The following is a 20275-nucleotide window of genomic DNA, read 5'->3' as shown; positions in this document are numbered from 1 at the left end:
GGCCAAAGAAGTGGCTCAGGATGACAATTCTCTCACTAATTAAGAACACAAAAGTGCATGGTGTGAACCCTTGTTGGAAAGTTTAGGATACCTCACACAAGTAACCGGTTGGACAACAGCTGTCATCCCATCCGGTGACCGTCCAGCGTCATCATTGGCATCCTGCTCCTACGGCAGGCTGGCGGTGCAATGCCCGTCGGGTAGCCCAGGAGGGCTACACTTTGGTGGAGATCTTTTTTTCCTGCCAACGGGTGTGTGAATGTAAGGGGCCTAAATGAAGTGCAATTGTGAGCGTGAGTGTGAATTCTAAAAAAAGTCAGTCGAGTCCATTAAGCAATTTTTAATAGTGTGGCTCACTGCTTTGTTAAAAGGGAATAAGGGGTATTAAGGAGTGATGAGTAATCTGATCAAACCTTATTCAACCCTTAATGTGAAGCTGGTCAACATGTTTCTTGCCTGAACGGCAATTCATCAGGACCTATAAAGCTCATAAATTGCTAACTGTCCCTCTGATTTCAAAGAGATCGGAGATACGACCTGTATGTTGTCGCAGAGTTAATGTATTCCTTGGGGACCTCTCAGGAACCGCTAATCCCTGGGGGAAGGCCACCTCGGCTGACCTGGTGGGGCCAGCAACCATCGAGGAGAGCCTCTTAAGTTGCTAGAGGAGAGCCTCTAGGCACCTACCCCTCCCACGTCACTGCCGAGTGCAGGACAGCCGGTCTGTGCCCGTCCGCGCCAAGACCGCGACAGGCGCAGGAAACTCTGGACTCTGGACACGGACTCCCCACAGTAAGTTACCAGGCCAACTTTCTTCAAAGCCTACATACTGGTAACAACTGTACTTGTGGTGGCTCACTGGTTAGAGGCGGCAGACCCGAGAGCAGAGGACGGCCCGGGACCAGGGTTCGATTCCCGGCGCGGCAGGTTTCTGGACCAGGGTCAGCGGACTCGATAATTCTCTCGCCTCGGTGCCCACCCTGATCAGCGATCACACTCGGCAACTCTGGGCATTAGCTTGCCTCATCTTCACTAACGGCCCCACCAGACCGCAGGGGATGCCTGGTCTCACCCTGGAGATACCCATTAAGGGACCATCTCTCAGGGAAGCCAGGAAGGGTTTCGCAGCGGTCGAAGCGCCTTGGGACCCTATGGGTAAGTAGTGCGCTTTATAAATGCCTATACATTTGTAAGGTCGCCATGAATACCATCAAAGGGCCGTTCAGCTGTAGGCTGTGCAGGTGGACCTCCTCCCCGTCCAAGACCACAGTTCCCCAAATAGACCCGGTGGACAACAATCCACACTTTAAAGGAGGGTTGATCAACGGCCTTTCTATGTGTAGCCATAACCAAGACATAAAAGATCTCATCCTGGAGTTAGACCTTGACTGCCTTCTTATAACTGAAACCTGGCTCACTGATAACAGTAACCCAGACTTAGCCACAGCCCTCCCACAAGGCTACACCATTTTCAGGCAAGACAGACTGAAGGGGAGAGGCGGAGGAGTAGCTTTGTTGCTACGCAACCTCTTCAAATGCCATACCTTCACCCTTGACTCCCTGAAAGGAGCTGAAGGCCTTGGTTTTTCTATCAAACTAAACAAGTCCTCTTCCTTTTCAGGAGGACTTATTTACCGCCCCCCAGGCACTGCAACTAGATTTCTAGAAACTCTTAGTGACGCTCTAGGTCGGCTCCTAACCCGATACCCACACTTCACTCTCCTGGGCGATTTTAATCTGCACTTCGACTCCAAAGCTGACGTTCAGGCACTAAATTTCCATCAAACCCTGGCAATTTTTAACCTTCAGCAAAGGGTTAAGCAACCCACTCACCTAGCCGGACATACACTAGACGGGGTTTGCACTAACTTTCCCCTTCTAGAAACCCAAACTCCTGTTCCACAAATCTGGACAGACCATAACCTGATCCCGTTCTTCATTAGAACCCCGCGCCCTCAGAACTTAACCAAACCCAGTTCACTTCCAGAGAACTACGTCAACTGGAAAACGGTAGAGGACACTTTCAAACTCAAGCCTATCATTGAGACTCAGATCCCTAGTCTGACGGGTGACGTAGAACACGACTCTAAACTCTTCCATAAATGGATGCAGCATGAGATCAAAGTACGCGCCCCACCTAAACGCGCCCGGAAAACAGATAAAAGAGGCAAGATAAATGCCCCCTGGTTCACGCCAGAATTAGCCAAGGCCCATCTACTGTGCAAAAAAGGAGAACGTAATTGGCGTAAAACTTACGACATTACGGATAGAAACTCTTATATCCAGCTAAGGAAGAGTTACCACTCCAGTATAAAAACCGCCAAGAAAGAATTCTACATCAAAGCCATCAAGGAGGCTAAACAAAAACAAAAAACATTGTTCTCAATAGTTAAGACTTTTACTCACCCCAAAGCGCTACAGCCCGAAATACAATTCTGCAATCAAATAGCGGACTTCTTTGAAGAGAAAATCAACCTAATTCAGAAAGACTTTCCCCCATACCAAGTCTCTCAGACCTCCACCCTCTCGGAACAAGAAGAAAAAACAACTGGAAATTTAAAAACGTTCTCACAGGTCAGTCTATCCCAAACCCGTGAAGTAATTCCAGCGTGCAAATCAGGAGCTCCTTCTGACTCCTGTCCCCCTAGATTTCTCCACCAGCTAATTGAAGTAGTGAATCCCATCATAAATAAGATAGTAAACGCCTCCCTTAGCACAGGCGTAGTTCCTAGAGAATGGAAACAAGGGATCGTAAAGCCCTTAATGAAAAAGCCGAATAAATCCCCCTCAGACCTTACCAATCTTCGCCCAATCTCACAGTCCTGGGAAAAATTACGGAACAGATGGTCTACAGAGAACTAAAAAAACATTTAGAAACTTATAACATCCTCCATCCCCCAACAATCAGGTTTCCGTCCTCAGAACTCGACGGAAACAGCTTTGATTGAACTGACTGACTCCATTAAACTACTACAGGACCAAAGAAAGAACGCTGTGCTGATTTTATTGGACCTCACAGCAGCGTTCGACACAATCTCGCACTCTATACTACTGGACAGACTAAAGGATATTGGTATCTCCGACGTGGCTCTGGAGTGGATAACATCCTTCCTAACAGACAGATCACAATCCATCACACTAGGACCTTTCAGCTCAGAAGAGAAAAAGATTCGCTCTGGAGTACCACAAGGCTCCATTTTAAGCCCCCTGCTTTTTAACGTTTACTTAATCCCTCTCATTTCCCTGATCGAATCATTCGGCATACCTGTTACATCGTATGCCGATGATACCCAACTCATAGTCCCGTTAGATGAAAACTCAACGAATGTCGAACAAAATCTTAAAAATTGCCTGAAGGACGTTTTCCACTGGATGGAAAAAAACCACCTCAAATGCAACGCCAGCAAGACAGAAATCCTCCCTATGGGGAAAAATGTCAATTTCTGTCCTAGCCTATGGTGGACAGAGGACTCCACCGCTTCTCCCCAGACCGTTACAACAGCAAGAAACCTCGGAGTCATATTCGATACTGACCTATCTTTTGACCAACACGTCAGGAATGTGGCAGGAAGCTGCTTCGGGATTATAAAATCTCTTAAAAAATTCTTTGATTTCCTACCAACTGACTCAAGAAAGGCAGTAGCAGTCGCACTAATCCTCGCCCGCATAGATTACTGCAATGGTCTAATGGCAGGAGTGAAAAAAACTACACTAAAAAAACTGCAGAGCGTCCAACATTCAGCCGCCAGACTGGTACTAAAACTCCCCAGGAGGTCCTCAGCATCAACCGCTCTGAGAACCCTCCATTGGCTGCCTCTGCACAAAAGGATATTTTTTACGATCCTAATCATCGCATTCCGGGCATCCAACCGCACAGGCCCCAAATATCTAACCAAACGTTACCCCCACTACAACCCCCTGAGGACCCTACGATCCTCCAACAATAACCTGCTAAAACTTGCCAAATTCAACTTAAAAACCAAAGGTGGGAAAACCCTGACCCATCTGTCCTCTAGAGCATGGAATTCCATGCCCCACAACCTCAGGTCACAGACTAAAGAAATCCATTTCAGGAAGCAACTAAAAACATGGATCTTCAGTCTCCCAGACGAATATGTAGTGGCCGCCATCTAACCCCGCCTCTGTAATTGTATGCATACTATCTAACCAGCGCCAGGATGCTCCTTCCGGAGCGATAGTTGCGCTCTATAAATACCAAAATACAAATACAAATACAAATATACTGTGTATATATCTACTGTCATTGGTCCGTACGTGTGCCTCGAAGGCACGGAAATAAGGGCGGAACTGATGTCATCACGCCGGCGTGGGCCTATTATGGTGTCGATGACGTCAGCGGAGTCGCGCACAATGCCGTGCCTCTATGACGTCGTCCACGTCGGTGGGAAGCTACAAAAAGAATTTCCGAATGTTGCTGACGCAAGGGGGATATTCACAAGGTGAGGAATCCACAGGCAGATACTGTATCTACCAGAAAAAGCGTTACCGAAGGTAAGTAACTTGTTCATTAGTGCCACTACCCAGAGCAGCAGCCCTGCAGCTATACATGAGCTTCCTGGCTCTGATTCAACGCCGTACCACAGTGCCATGTTCGAAGTCTCTTCTGCGATGGTCCCTCTGGAGTGCGTTTTGAGTTCCATGGAAACTATATGGTTGCCATTTGAATTCACACTGGTGGGCTTTCCCTTGGCTCCTTTTCTTTATTGACGTCATCTATGGTACAGACGATGACTCCACCAAGACCTTTGTCATTTGTTGCACCGCTTACTCCTGTTATAATTCCAATGGTGTCTGCACTGACACTGGCTCCAGGGCAATACACTTCTGGTTCTCTACCTCTGCCACCAGTACATAGATCGATAAGGGAGTCAAAATGTCTGCTGGAAGTGAGACAATTTCAAGAGCAGTTCTCTCCTTATGATCTGTTGGTACAGACTCTGAAAAAGAAGATCTTCAAGAGCCTTTGCAGGGATTTCAGGGCTTGGCTGAGGTAGTGGCATAGTTATAGAAGTGTTTTTATCATTCCTTCATAGGGAAGGCTGCAGATGTCCTGGAAATTTCCCTGCTGACTGTGTGAAACTAATGCTAACATTCTCACTAAAGTTCTTCAGCCCCCTATTAACACATGAAAGCTACTTCTTCATTTTGATGAGACTCTGCTAGACCCTGGGTAAGCTACAAGGACCAACCCATCCTTCGCCCCTTCTTTCAATAGGTCAAGTGCCAGGAGATATAGTCCTGCTTGAGTCATCCCTTGTTTTTTGTCAGAGCACTCTTATTGAGAAAACTTTGTGTTCGAGGCATATGAGCTGCAGATCTTACACTGTGCATTAGATCGCCACCTGGTGTTGGGCTCTGATGATTGCATGTTGTTGTCGTCTTGGAAGAAGTCTTTGTAGTCACAAGATAGGTGACTGCTCCCTTGGACGATAGTGCGCATGGGCATCAGCTCCATCCTTAGATTGTTTTTTTCTGCCTCTGGGTTCGGATGAACTTTTTCAGCTCCGCTTCGAAATCTACTTTTCAAGTACTTCGACGCGTAAAAACTTATTTAAACTTCACCAAACTACTTTCGATATCGACAAACATTGTCTCGACTCCTGTAGCTCAATTCCGGTCGTCGACGCGGGCCATTGGGCCTATCCACTCGGTGAGGCCTACACCTCATGGAAAGGACGCCATTCAAAAGAAGCCCCAACTGTGGAGCAAAGTTCTCACACAGTGACCATCATGAGGTGTGTAACCTGTGCTTATCGCCGGTACACGACGAATCCAGCTGCACAGCCTGTGCATCCTTTCGATCCAAGAAAACCATTCGAGATCGGAGGGCCCTTTGACACGACATGCAGAGATCGGCCCTGGAACCGGTGGATATCTTTGACGAAGAAGTTCCGCTCGTGCCTGAAGAAGATTCAGACGATCTCCAAATCGTATCAGAGGCAGACGACTCAGATGACTCCATACCATTGGGTCAGCGCGTGAGTACTACTGCCCCGGCCCCATACCCACCACCCAAATCGAAGGCAAAGGTCAGCTCTCCAGGGCCCGGTCGAGACCGAAAATACACTTCGAAAGCCCCACCATCGAGCCCGGCTCCGAAGAAAATACTCAAGCCTTCCGGTAGCTCCTTACCGAGCAAGCCGCACGTGCCGATCCCACCATCTCCCTCGATACCGAAACCGAAAGAAGTGTCGGCTCCGAAACCGTCGACTTCTAAAGACAAAACTATGAAGCCAGTGTCTGACGCCTCTAAGCCGACGAGACCAGCTTCCACTCCGAAGCCAATATCTTCGGTACCGAAACATACAAGGCCTGATTCTGATGCGCTCAAGCCCTTGAAACAGCCTTTGACTCTGAAAACACCACCTTTGGTGCTGAAATCTACGCCAAAGGACACAGTTACAACTCCTAAGGCTAAAGACAAGCAGCAACCACGCGCGGAACCGAAAAAATCGGCACTGCCATAGGTTCGGCAAGGAGAAGAAATTTTCCAGCCTGATCCTCTACAAAAGAAGATCTTCATTGACCCAAACACAGGTCATGTATTCACCACACCACACAGGAAGAGGAAATCAGACGCAGCACCTACACCTGCAATGCCTGTCAAGAAGGACTCTGCCACATCTCCTATGCACCCTTCTTCTCCTATACTTCCTTGTCCTTCATCTCCTGTTCCTCCTAACAATTCATCTCAGAATTCTCCTGAACACTCTCCTCCTCATTCTCCACCACATACACCTCAAAATGATGAGTATAGTATTGGGGGAGGAGTAGACCCAAATGAGCCTTTTCCCTACCCTGTTGATGATCCAGATTGGGAGTACCCAAACCCACACGATAGGCCAGATATTCCTGACCCACAGTCATATCCATCAAAACCTTCTGCCCCAGAGGACAATATTGGTTTTGGGCACTTACTGAATAGGGCTGCCATTTATCATGGGGTCACCATGCATTCAGATGAGGCAGAGGAAGATTATTTATTAGACACGTTTGAACAATCACAATGTTCAAATTCTTCCTATGATCAAAGGGGTCATCAAACATGCTCCAGAGGTATTTAAAGATCCTGTACGTGCTAGGATCCTAAACCCTAGAATTGAGCAAAAGTACAGGCCTGCTCCTGAGGATCCAGCCTACATTAAAGGACAGCTACCCTTAGATTCACTAGTTGTCTCAAATGCTAGAAAAAGAGCAAACTCACAGACGTCAGGTGAAGCACCACCCCCTGATAAAGAATCTAAGGTGATAGATGCTTCAGGCAAAAGAATAGCTGCACAAGCTACCAATACATGGCGTATAACTAACATGCAAGCCCTCCTTGCAAGATATGACAGGGCTCATTATGATCAGTTAGAAAAAATAATGCAACATCTACCTGACCAATATAAGGCACAGGCAAACGACCTTATACAAGAAGGCAAGTTAATTTCAAATTTTCAAATTTCAAATGCCTCAATCAAGTGTGTACTTGATGTAGCGGACACTGCATCTAGAGCTGTAAACACTAGTGTCCTACTTAGCAGAAAGAAACAGGTTAGTATTAGATTCCGTACCTTAGAATATCCCCAGGCGTCAGACTGGATCCAGAAACTTTTGCGTAGCAGTACCCTTGCGCGTCGGTAGGCGTTGTCTGCGGATCCGCCATCGGCGTCGTTGGTGCCGGGATGACGTCGCCGGAGTACTTAGACGCGCCCTCACGCGCTGCCGTCTGTTCTTTTGTCCGCACCAGCAAGCGCAGATCCGGAAAAAGTTGTACCCTTAGTCAATTTTTGACAAACTTTTTCGATCCTTTTTGATCATCTTTCGAAGTCACTTCGACTCCGACTGTGCCGGTAGGGATGCCCGGGTTCAAACCCTGCGTCGATTGCAACCGACTAATGTCGGTTACCGACCCCCATGGCCGGTGCCTGACCTGTCTGGGCCCCGACCACGACGACAAGTCCTGCTCCGACTGCCGGTCCCTGACGTCCAAAGCTAGACGGGAGCGGTCCCCCAAGCGACTCGAGCTCCGGCAGTCGGCCCGCGCCGCTCGAGGTCCCGGTTCGGAAGGAGTCAAGGGACCGGTCGCGGGGTCGGAGTCATCATAGCTCCGTTAGTCGTTCCCAGTCTTTGGGCTCTAAGTCCTCAGGTAAGAGGCACAAGAAGTCGAAAGGCATCATCGTTGTTCTGACTTCCCCCGACGCTCGCGCGACACCACCGGGGTTCGGGCGACACCACCCCCGCGGCTCTGCCGGACTTGCAGGCGTCGCGGCCTGCTCCATACCCGCCGGTCCGTGGGCAGAACGCGACGCCGGAGGAGATCGGCGCCTTTCTCATGGCCATGAGGTCGCTCACTCCTCCGTCGGGTTCTGCCGCGCCTTCGGGCGTAGCGGCCTGGGTCCCGAAGCGGGCTGGGTGCTTCGGCACCGGCGTCGTCGGGTGCTTCGGCCCCAGCGCCGTCGGCGACTTCGGTCCCGACGCCGCAGGGCCTCGCTGGATCCGGTTCCGGATCCGGGTCGTCGCCGGTCGACCTTACGACCTCGCTGGCCCCCAGGGTGTCGCCTCTGGCGCCATCCCAGGACAACGTCGTCCCTGGTCCTACCCTCGATTCGGGTCCGGCGTTGGAGCGGCGCCGCTCTCGACGCCAATGGGAAATTTCTATTTCTATGACCCAGCCCTATCCTTTGACCCTGAGTATCAGGAGATGGATGGCGAGGAGGATCGGGAGGTGTCCGAGGCACGTGAGTGCCAGTCTTCTCAGGACTGGACAGGTGAGCTTGGGGAGGCCAGTGGTCTGGACACTTCGCCCGACTCTGGTTTTGTCTCCCCTCCTACTGTGGCTACGGAGGAGGGAGCTGCCTATAGTGTGGTGCTGACGCGGGCTGCCAAGACCTTGGGCCTTGAGCTCCCCCGTCGCGACCGTGAGGTCCTTAAACCGCAGGCAAGCTCGGCCGAGCCTCTGCTGCCTTTTAATGAGGCCTTGTCAGACGTTCTTCTGGGCACTTGGTCCAAGCATGCTACAGGTCCGTCTGTAGATGGGAACGTGGCCAGGCCCCACCGCCCGGCTCTGGGCGACCCCTGCTTCCTGTCCACCCACCCCAGCCCCGAGAGCCTGGTCATCCAGGCCTCTAACTTCCAGACCGCATTCCCGGCGGCTCCCCCCGATCGGGAATCCAAGAGGTATGAGCAATATGGAAAAACGATATTCTCCTCCCTGAGTTTGGGGTTGTGGTCCGTCAACACCGCGTGCCTCTTGGGCCGTTACACCCACTCTCTGTGGGACACGGTCGCGGACGTGCTGTCACAGTGTCCGGAGAGGGTTCGGACCAAACTCGCCCAAGCCCTTGCGGAGGGTCGAGATGCGGCACGGTATTCCATCCAGTGTGGGCTGGATACCACGGACTCACTGGGCAGAGCGATGGCAACAACGGTGGCTATTCGTGGCCACGCCTGGTTGAGATCCGCCAACTTTTCGGCTGATGTCCAAAACCCTCCTATGGACATGCTGTTTGATGGCCGTCGCCTCTTTGGCGACAAGGCAGACCATGCTCTTGAGCGCTTTAAGGACTCCAGGGCTACGGCCAAGTCCTTGGGCATCTCGGCCCTGCGCCAGCAAACGGCTGCCATTCGCTCCTTTCGTGGCCAAGGAAGAGGCGCCCCCACACGTCCTGCCAGCCACGGGCCACAGACTACCATCCAGCACGGTGACGGTGGGTGCTGCAAATCGTCCGAAGGGGCTACTCCCTCCCCTTCGAGACGACCCCTCCAGCCAAGCTACCGCAGTACCACCGCATGTCGGGGATCACTTGAAACTTCTACAATAGGAAGTTACGGCCCTCTTGGCCAAGGGGGCCATTGAGCGCGTTCCTGGACCAGAAGTAGGGTGTGATTGTTACTCCCACTACTTTCTGGTACCCAAGAAGGGCAAAGGGGGCCTACGCCCTATCTTGGACCTGCGGAACGTCAACAGCTTCCTCCGGAAGGAGAAGTTCAAGATGCTGACTTTGGCTCAGGTCTTAGCTGCCCTGGACCCGGGAGACTGGATGGTAGCGTTGCACTTGCAGGACGCTTATTTCCCCGTCCTGCCGGCCCACCGGCACTACCTGCGGTTCACGGTAGGCCACAAGCACTTTCAGTTTACAGTGCTCCCCTTCGGCCTTACCAGCGCCCCACTGGTGTTCACGAAAATGATGGTGGTGGTCACAGCTCATCTGCGCAGGTTAGGGGTTTCAGTCTTCCCCTACCTCGACGACTGGTTGTTGAAGGCGGGCTCGCCCCAGACAGTAGTCAGCCACCTCCAGACTACGGCGACCTCCTTCACCTGCTGGGGTTCTCCATCAATGTGCCGAAGTCACACCTGTGTACCTCTCAGAAGCTCCTCTTCATCGGAGCGGTTCTAGACTTGGCGCAGTTTCGGGTTTATCCTCCCGAACAGCGGGTTCGGGATAGTCAGGCTCTGATTCCGATCTTGCACCCATTATCCCGAGTCTCGGTCAGGTTGACGCTGCGGCTTCTGGGGCTGATGGCCTCCTGCATCCTTCTGGTGCATCACGTCATGTGACGGAAGCAGGCTCTGCAGTGGGACCTGAAGTTTCAGTGGGCCCAGCATCAGGGCAACTTGTCTTGATCTCGGAGGGCACTGTAAGACAGTTGCAGGGTTGGCTCATGGACCCCGATTGGGTCAGCGGCAGATCCTTCTCCCTACCCCAACCAGAGCACGTAGTTGTGACGGACGTGTCCCTCCAGGGCTGGGGGAGGCGGAGATCAGAGACCTCTGGTCTCCGGCGGAGTCCCGGCTCCACATAAACTTCTGGAGCTGCGGGCGATCTGGCTTGCACTGAAGGCATTCCTCCCCTCTGTCCGGGGGAGTGTAGTGCAGGTGTTCACGGACAACACCACCGCCATGTGGTACTGCAACAAAGAGGGCGGGGTCGTGTCGTGTCGTGGACCCTATGCCAGGAGGCTCTGCGCCTCTGGCAGTGGCTGGAACATCAGGGCGTGACCCTGGTGGTTCAACACCTGGCAGGTTCCATGAACGCCAGGGCGGACAAACTCAGCTGTCGGTGCATGATGGATCACGAATGGCGTCTGAACTCGGACGTGGCGCACGGCCTCTTTCAGCAGTGGGGAGAGCCTTGGTTAGATCTATTCGCCACCGAAGAGAACGCGCAATGTCATCAGTTCTGCGCATTGGAATTTCCAAGGCGGCACTTGCTCGGAGACGCTTTTCGTCGCGAGTGGAGCTGTGGTCTATTGTACGCCTTTCCGCCTATACCACTTTTGCCCAGAGTGCTGAAGAAGATCAGGCGCGACTGGGCCCAAGTTATCCTTGTGGCTCCGGACTGGGCACGAGGATACTGGTATCCCGAGCTACTCAGCATGTCTGTCGATCCCCCGATTCGTCTGCCTCTTCAGGAGGACCTTCTGTCGCAGCAGCAGGGGACGGTCCTCCACCTGAACCTGTCCAGTCTCCACCTCCATGCTTGGAGATTGAGCGGCGACAGTTGAGGCCATTTGACTTGCCTCCTGAAGTCTGTAATGTGATTCTGGCAGCCAGGCATCCCTCCACAAAGTCGGTATACGCCTGCAGGTGGAACAGATTTGTGGCATGGTGCACAGCAAAGGCTGTGGATCCACTCTCTGCCCCCCTTTCTGAGGTTCTCCTCTTACTTCTTTCTCTTGCCCAGCAGAGCTCTGCTCTGGGCACTATCAAGGGCTACCTTTCTGCCCTTTCCGCCTTGTTAAGGCTACCTGATCAGCCTTCTTTGTTCAAGTCCCAAATTGTAAATAGGTTCTTGAAGGGCATCACTCATATGTTCCCCCCTGTTCCTTTCGTTATGCACCAGTGGGACTTGAACCTTGTCCTGACTTACCTGATGTGAGCTCCTTTTGAGCCGCTTCATAACTGTCCTCTCCGTCTTCTTACGCTTGAGACTGCTTTCCTGGTTGCCATCACCTCTGCCAGGAGAGTGAGTGAGCTCCAGGCTCTTTCCTCCAAGCCTCCTTTCCTTTCTGTCCATCCGGACAAGGTTGTGTTGCGGACAAGACCCTTTTTCCTGCCCAAGGTAGTCACGGCCTTCCACATCGGGCAGTCCATCACCTTGCCCACCTTCTTTTCGCCTCCACATCCCTCTAAAGAGGAAGAGCGGCTCCACCGTCTGGACCCAAAACGTGTGCTCTCATACTATCTGGAACGCACACGCCAGTTCCGGGTGGATGACCAACTCTTTGTTGGTTACGTGGGCGCTAAGAAGGGACGGGCGGTGCACAAACGGACCATCTCTCGGTGGGTCGTGTTGTGCATCAAGGCATTCTACTCCTTGGCTAAGAAGGAACCTCCTGTTGGGCTGAGGGCCCATTCCACTCAGGCCACGGCGGCTTCTACTGCCCTGGGCCGGGGAGACCCTTGCAGGACATCTGTCAGGCAGCTACGTGGGCCTTGCTGCACACGTTTCCAAGACACTACTGCCTGGACAGCCAAGTCCGGAGGGATGGCTTCTTTGGCCAGGACTTTCTGGTGTGATTATTGGTTCGCAGACCCACCACCGGGGTTGGTATTGCTGGGGTATATATTCTAAGGTAAGGAAGCTAACACTAACCTGTTTCTTTCAGATGCACAAGTTACTTACCTTCGGTAACGATATATCTGTAAGAAACAGTAGTTAGTATTAGATTCCTTACCGCCCCACCCATCCTCCCCGTTCTGCGAACCGATATTTAGGGTTACGGTCAGCTCCTTTCAGGGCCCTAGTTTCATGGCACCAGTGTTGGTTTTTGTCATGGTTCTGCGTTTCTGGCGCGGAAAAGCTGTGTATAAGAACTGACGTCAGCGCGCGAGGGCGGCGTCTAAGTACTCCGGCGACATCATCCCGGCGCCAACGACACGGACGTGGAGCCGCAGACAACGCCTACTGACGCGCAAGGTTACTGCTACGCAAAAGGTTCCGGATCCAGTTTGACGCCTCGGGATATTCTAAGATAAGGAATCTAATACTAACTACTGTTTCTTACAGATATATCGTTACCGAAGGTAAGTAACTTGTGCTTCTCTCCACCCCATAAAGGCAACCCCATCTCTAAAGCTGGAATTGCAAAGTGGATTGTAAAATGTATACAGATATGCTATCAAAAAGCAAAACGTACATTAACAGTTCCTCCTAGGGTGCACTCCACATGCAAACCTTGAGCCTACATGGCTTTCTTAGGGAACATTCCCCTAGAAGACATTTGCAAGGCAGCAACATGGTCTGCAACACGCACCTTCACTAAACACTATTGTGTTGATGTGCAAGCTAAGCAGCAAGCTGCAGTAGGCTAAGCTGTCCTCAAAACCCTCTTTCAAACTACTGCAACAGATCCAGGTGACCACCGCTAAGGGGAGACACTGCTGTACAATCTATGCACAGTGTAAGATCTGCAGCTCATATCCCTCGAACGGAAAATGCTACTTACCAGTAAGCATCTGTTCTTGGCATGTAGAGCTGCAGATTCTTACACGCCCTCCCGCCTCCCCGGGGCCTGTATCTGTTCCAGGTCTATCTCAATTAGATATACACGCATGGACAGCCTTTCTTCTTTCTACAAACTCCATCATTTCCCATCATGGCGAAAAACAATCTAAGGATGGAGCCGATGCCCATGCGCACTATCGTCCAAGGGAGGAGTCCCCTATCTCGTGACTACAAAGACTTCTTCCAAGACGACAACAACATGCAATCATCCGAGCCCAACACCAGGTGGCGATCTAATGCACAGTGTAAGAATCTGCAGCTCTACATGCCAAACACAGATGCATACTGGTAAGTAGCATTTTCCTATTCAGCCTTTGCTCTCATCCAGACTTATTCTTGGAAATTTACCCACTACTCTGGAGGATAGGAAATTGAACAAATGCAAGCTTAGGCCAAGAAAATATTTGCAGCTGAGAACCTAGTGATCAAATCTTTGAACGCCTCTTGCTGGGTCTGGTGGCTCAGTGGACTAAAGCAGCCACTGCAGGGGCCTATGTTCCACCTCATGGTCACAGGTTCAAATCCCGGCGGTTCCACTCAGCCTTTCACCCATTTGAGGTCGATAAAATGAGTACCATTGTGTTAGGTAACAATAAACATCTATTATTCAGCGCCAGAACACCTTCGGGTAATCGTGCGCTTTACAAATACACCTGTTATGTTATGCTTTATTTGCTATTATGCTCCATAAAATGTCATGCACACTAATTCCTAATCTTCCTGAGGTCTACTTCCAAGACCTCATCAGTAATGACCAAGCACCATCTGGACAAAAAATCCAGTCCCCCATGGATATGGATGATTTGTTTGCCAGGTCTGTGGGAATATCAGTTGCTGTCAGGCACCTGTCTGGCTGAGAACATCTGGATCCTCCTTTAGTGTTTATTCCACATTGATGGACCTCCATTTTGAAAGCACTATATTAATCGAGGAGAAGGCCAATTCAGCTAAGGAACACTAAGTCAAGCTCTCTCACGGTCTGTTTCCGTGGTCTGCAGCCTCAAAGGAAGGAATCTTAGGGCTTTTGGGAGAGGCCTACCAAAACTAAGCACATGTGCTCAACAACAGCCCCTGAACCCCATCCTGTCACAAAGTAGTTGCGCAAAGAGTAGGGGCTTTTCATCCCTCAGTCAGTTACTCCCTTGTTCTTCTCAGCCACCACAAGGAGGCAGAACTAGTTCTCACTTGTCGGTTCATTTGAGACCAGAGGTGAGGCTGGGTGTCTCTTTTTACATGGCCTGGAAAGCCATAACTTCTGACCACTTCTGAACAGTCTGTTCCCCGGTTAGACCTTTAGTAGGAACATCTCCCCCCACCTCAGCAGAAAGTGGCAGCTTGCTTCAGAAGGGAACTGTGGAGTTGGTGCAAGAGCAGTAGATTGGTCAACAATGAAATATTCCGACACTTCCTTGTTCGAAAGAAAGATGGCATACTTCATCAAACCTGGACCTCAGGATCTTGAGCCTCTTGCTCCACGTAGAGAAGTTCAAGATGCTATCCGATGCACAGGTTCTGAAGGCACTTAGACTAATGGAGACTGGATGGTGTTACTTGACTTGCAGGATGTATATTTCCATATACCCATCCTGAAGTCCCACAGGAAGTACCTTTATTTTGTGGTGGGCTTGACTCCTTACCAATTTGCAGTCCTTCCTTTATTGGTTTGATGTTGGAGCTACAATTTTTCACAGCGGTGATGGCGGCAATAGCAGCCCATCTCAGGTAGGGGGGATTACAGTTTCTTTCCTACTGGGACAACTGCCTGCATCTGCTGTGGATAGCATCCCAGCTGCACAAATTGAAGTTTTCTATCAATGTGCCTAAATCTCACGTTGAGCCCTCTCCGTGCCTCTTTCATGGGGCAGTACTGAATAACATCTTGGGCTGAGTCTTGCCTCCTGAGCAGATAGTGCTGAACGTTCATGCGCTGCTTTGACGATTTTAGGGTCGGGCTCAGATTCCAATCTAGTCTGCCTTTCACCTGCTAGGTCAGCTGGCTTTTTGCATTCTCCTGGTGTCGCATTTCTGCTGACACATTTACATTTACATTTGCCTGGCGGGGTGAGGAGGAGAACCTTTCCAGAGGGGTATCCTGGCAACCCCATCTTGCGGTTGCCACGGTTGGGAAAGATGCCTCCACTCTAAAGCTGGGGGTTCATCTAGGAACTGGAGATCAGAGTTCTTTGGCCTCCTTCACATTAATCTGCTCGAACTGAGGGTGATTTGCCTGGAGCTCAAGGCTTTCTTCCATCACTACTGCTCAATCCCGATCTAATCAGACAATACTACTGTGATGAGGTATGTCAAGAAACATCTCCCCTCGATCTCCCAGTCGGATTTAGAGTTCTCCCCCCTCGTCTCCAGGGTCTACTTCTTCATATATGGAGCTTAAGCAGGGACACTTTAGTGTGTTTAAACTACCTGATGACGTGGTGGAAATGATCTTACATGTCTGTTGTTCCTCTGCAAAATCGCTTTACTCCTGTAGCTGTCATAAGTTTGTCACTTGGTGCACAGAAGATTAGGTTCACGCAGTGAAAGTGCCTGAAGTTTTTACTTTATTTGACACAAAAAAACTGTGCTGAGGGTATGATAAAAGGGAGTATCTAGTGGCCTTGTTTGCTTTCCTATGCCTGCTTGATCAACCATTCCTTTTCAGGTCTCCATCAACTTGCGGTTCTTCAAAGGTCTGACCAATATGTTTCCACCCACTCCTTTTGTTATGCCACCGTGGGATTTAAGCCTGGTTCTTATTTTTTCATAAAGGCTCAATCTCATCCCTTTCACAGTTGTTTACTACGTCTCAACCATCAAAACTGTTTTTCTTTTTGCTATCCCTTCCGCAAGGCATGTTAGCGAGTTGGAAGAACTGAGCGCCAAAGTCCCCCTCCCACTTTTTACTCTGACTAGTTGGTCTTCAGAGCCAGAGCTGTTTTCCTCTTGAAGGTGGTCACCACCTTCCATCTGAGTCAGTCCTGAATGCTTCCATCTTTCTACCCCCCTCTCCTCCCCCCACCACACCCCTTCACCTTTTCAAGGAGACGGAGAGACTGCAGATGCTTGATCCAAAGCTTGTGGTGAGTTTAGACATCAACCGCACAAAGATGAATCGCTTTTCATAGGCTATATAGGCAACAGAAAAGGGAAAGCAGTGTGGAAAAGAACATTATCTAGATGGATCTTTGTATGCATTAAACTCTGCTATGCCACAGCTCATAAGGATCCACTAGAGGGCATTAGGGCTCATTCTAAAAAAGTCAAATCCACAACTTCAGCCTTGTCTATTGCATTCTCGGTAGGTAACATCAGCAGAGTTGCCACTTGGTCATTCCCTTGCACCTTTGCAAAGAATTATTGGCTAGTTTTGGAAGTATTGAGGGGTGGGCATTTTGCCCGATTTGTATTGTATTTCCTCCTGGTATACCCATCCATCACGGCCTTCCATTCGGTAGATGGGTAGTGCACAGGAATCCATTCAAGAGGTAAGAAATCTGCAGGTAGAAGTATTCATCAGAAGAAAAGTTTCTTAGAGCCATTAGAAATATCCCAATGACATATCTATCAACTACAAATATCTGTCCACTAGAAATATCCACTCGACATATTTTACCGAAGGGAAGTAACTTTTTCTTTTTGGTGTACCAAAATGCTTGAGCACAGTCTCATATTACTTTATTTGTAGGTAACGTAAATTTTAGTTTTGAGGAGATGAATTATAGCAGAGATTTGTGAGCCTTTTTATCTTATACGGTCAACAAATCAGCAGAAACCTATCCTAATAACCTGCTGTTTGTGTGAATGCTGCTATATCTAAGGTCTTATTTTTCAAACATTCAAACCCCCATTACCCAACAGTTGGTAATTGTCATGAGTGAACAGCATTAAGCATTAAATAACATACAAAATGAGTGTTCAGCTTTATGCTATTCTAAGTTTCTATTCCAAGAATCAATTTCGAATACACATGGATTTCTTGTTCTGCTGCCAAAGAGAATCCCATATATCATGGTGCCACACATCCATTCTTTAAATTTATCAAAAATGAAGGCTTGCTCCTTTTGCTTTGTACAACAGAAAATTCGTGCTAGCTTTGTGCCACTACTTTGCACTATACAACTCTGCTAAAGCGTTCCCCATTTATACGAGTGTAATAGTAGTGTGTTTGTTTAGCATTTTTTTAAAGTGCTAGTCTTCTGTATTCAGGTGTGTGCGTGTGGGTGGCTCTGCCTGTTGGCAGCGGATAGGTTGGTAAGTGATGGTTGGTGTGTGTGTGCGACCAGGAATAAAAACTCAAGATTCAACAGTTTCAAGCGAATCACTTGTTTCAAGTTGGTGGTTGTTCTTGTCCCTTTGAAATGGTGTTCTGTAGCATAGCTAAGAAGTTTGTTTAAATGTTGTGCAGCGCTGAAAAACGTTAGACACATTCTTCGGCAATTCTGCTGCTCATTCCTTACTTTCCAACGTTATAATTTGCTATCACAGACTACCATTTAAAGGGACGGTGATCAAGTGTCTGATGTGCCACATGCAATTTTACAATGCAGTGTTTTAGAAATCCTGACTAAGTTTCTGAGACGGGGAATGCAAGGTGACCTATGTTGTGACAAAAAAACGTAAGTGGCAATTCGAAAAACCGATCCTTTTTACGGAAAACCTCAGTATTGCACATAATCCGTTTCTCTTCAAAACCATCTGACTCCTGATTTTTTTCCCTTCTCAGGCTTGGGACAATCATTTGAGGCGAAACAAGTCTATTGTGGTGGATTTGTTCCATGGACAGCTGCGCTCCCAAGTGAAATGCAAAACATGTGGCCATATAAGTGTTCGCTTTGATCCTTTCAATTTTCTCTCGTTGCCCCTCCCAATGGACAGCTATATGCACTTAGAAATTACAGGTGAGATTGTCTTCTTGTGGAAATACCTGCCGCATGTTTTAAGAGAAAGTGCACTCTCTAAACGGGAGAATTTCAAGTAACATTTTTCTCTGAGTGCCGTTGTATCTTTTTTTTGGGGGTACATGTGAACATATACAGTGCAAGGTTGATATTCTGAAAAGTGATAAGTTAAGAGTGCTGGAAACAGAAACAGAAATCCGGTACACTGGGGCCTCATTAGCATCCGATATAAGTGAGGGAGGTTCACATGAATGTTTCAACCAGTGATTGGATTTTCTGATATTTTCGCCAATGGTAAGGAGCCGTGCACCCTTGTGGTAGTGTTTGAGTTGCTTTAAGACCCAGACTTAATTCTTAATAACACCAGACAGTCGCAGTGCTGTCCAAGGCCATACCACTTGTTTGCCGTTGAACTTTACGTACTCTATGTCTGCCAGAATCTGAACATCTGAGGTTGTTTTGTGTGGAGGCTTTCCATTTGTGCGTTGTACTCAACTTGTGGTAATACCTAAAGAGGTCTTAAACAGTAAAGATTCCTAAGCTTGCCTAACAAAGGTACCTATAATCTACAATGACTCTATTGTTTTTTATACCAAGATGGCTGCTAACGAACATTCTACAATAGTATGCTTGAGTCTCCTAAAAACAGGAGACAGGCTCCCAGTTTGAACTGGGCTTACTCTTTTGGACAGGTATGCTTATTGTTGGTCCCTGTTGGTACTGAAAAAAAAATGATGAACGGGAATGTGACTCTGATTAATTATCAGCCTTAATATTTTAATTCTTGAGTGCTGACTATTACTTGTTATTCTTTCTTACAAGGTTAAACAACATATTGTTAATAATTAGGTGCTTTGTGTTTTGACCCATTGCCCGTCTATGCCCACTGTCTAATGAGTCTGCCAGCAAGCCACAATAGTTTTATCACTCACCCAACCGTGCACAACTATACACAAATTAGATTTGTGTATAGTTGTTCATGGTTGGATGAGTTATAAAACTATTGTGGCTTGCTGGCAGACTCAGTAAACAGTGGGCATAGACGGGGAGTGGGTCTGAAGTCTCACTGGTGATCAGTGTGAGAAAACAACAGCACTTCTTAGAAGGGCTTCTAGAGATACTGGCACAATGCCAAGGGGCGGCAGTACTTGTATTGGCATTTCACAAGTACCCGAGAATCTAGCATGCTTCTGCGGGTGAAATACGAGTATTTTCAGCTGGCCTGCCTTTTTTACTAGACAGTACTAGTTGGTGTCAGAATGACTGCTATATTTTTAGAAGCAGAGCCCGACTCATTATTCCAGTCTGTGTTACAGCAAACAAATAATGGACGGAATGCTGACAATGCAAACATTCTCCCCCAGTCAAAAGATCTGGGCTAAATCCATCGTTCTTTTGCCTGCTACGCCACTCCAGTTTGGATCCAGCCATATGCAAATCAGTCTTGACTGTGTGCCCCACGGGAACAGTCCAGACCAAACTGCTAGGCCAGGTCCTTCCTGGACCAGAAACAAGCATCCTGGGACCGGTTTCAGGGTATGTCACCCTTCTTCAACCAGGCTAGCTTGTATCCAGTGGCACAGTGAGCAAGGGACCCACGTCTGGGCATACCCATCCCAATTAGGGCGAAAAGTGTTACAGCAAACAAATGATAGACGGAATGCTGACAATGCAAACATTCTCCTCCAGTCAAAAGATCTGGGTTAAATCCATCGTTCTTTTGCCCACTATGCCACCCCAGTTTGGACCCAGCCATATGCAAATTAGTCTTGACACTGTGCCCATGCAAATCAGTCTTGACCCTGTGCCCCATTGGAACAGTCCTAACTGAACAGCCAGGCCAGGTGCTCCCTGGGCCCGAAACAA

At 49.1% G+C, this 20275-nt stretch overlaps 1 protein-coding gene across 2 annotated transcripts in view; it reads left to right on the top strand.

The window, feature by feature from the left end:
- The window catches only part of USP32 (ubiquitin specific peptidase 32), a 1504025-nt gene that overhangs the window by 1123535 nt on the left and 360215 nt on the right, over window positions 1–20275 (top strand). For both annotated transcript variants that reach the window (XM_086954917.1, XM_086954918.1), the window contains exon 23: window positions 18235–18409. In XM_086954917.1, the coding sequence (XP_086811043.1) occupies window positions 18235–18409 (175 nt within the window). The remainder of the gene's footprint in view (window positions 1–18234; window positions 18410–20275) is intronic.

This window comes from Lissotriton vulgaris, chromosome 2_1 (assembly GCF_964263255.1).
Source record: "Lissotriton vulgaris chromosome 2_1, aLisVul1.2, whole genome shotgun sequence".
In the NCBI taxonomy this organism is placed as follows: domain Eukaryota; kingdom Metazoa; phylum Chordata; class Amphibia; order Caudata; family Salamandridae; genus Lissotriton; species Lissotriton vulgaris.
The sequence above is the reverse complement of the archived record's forward strand: the minus strand, read 5'-3'. Positions and strand labels throughout refer to the sequence as shown.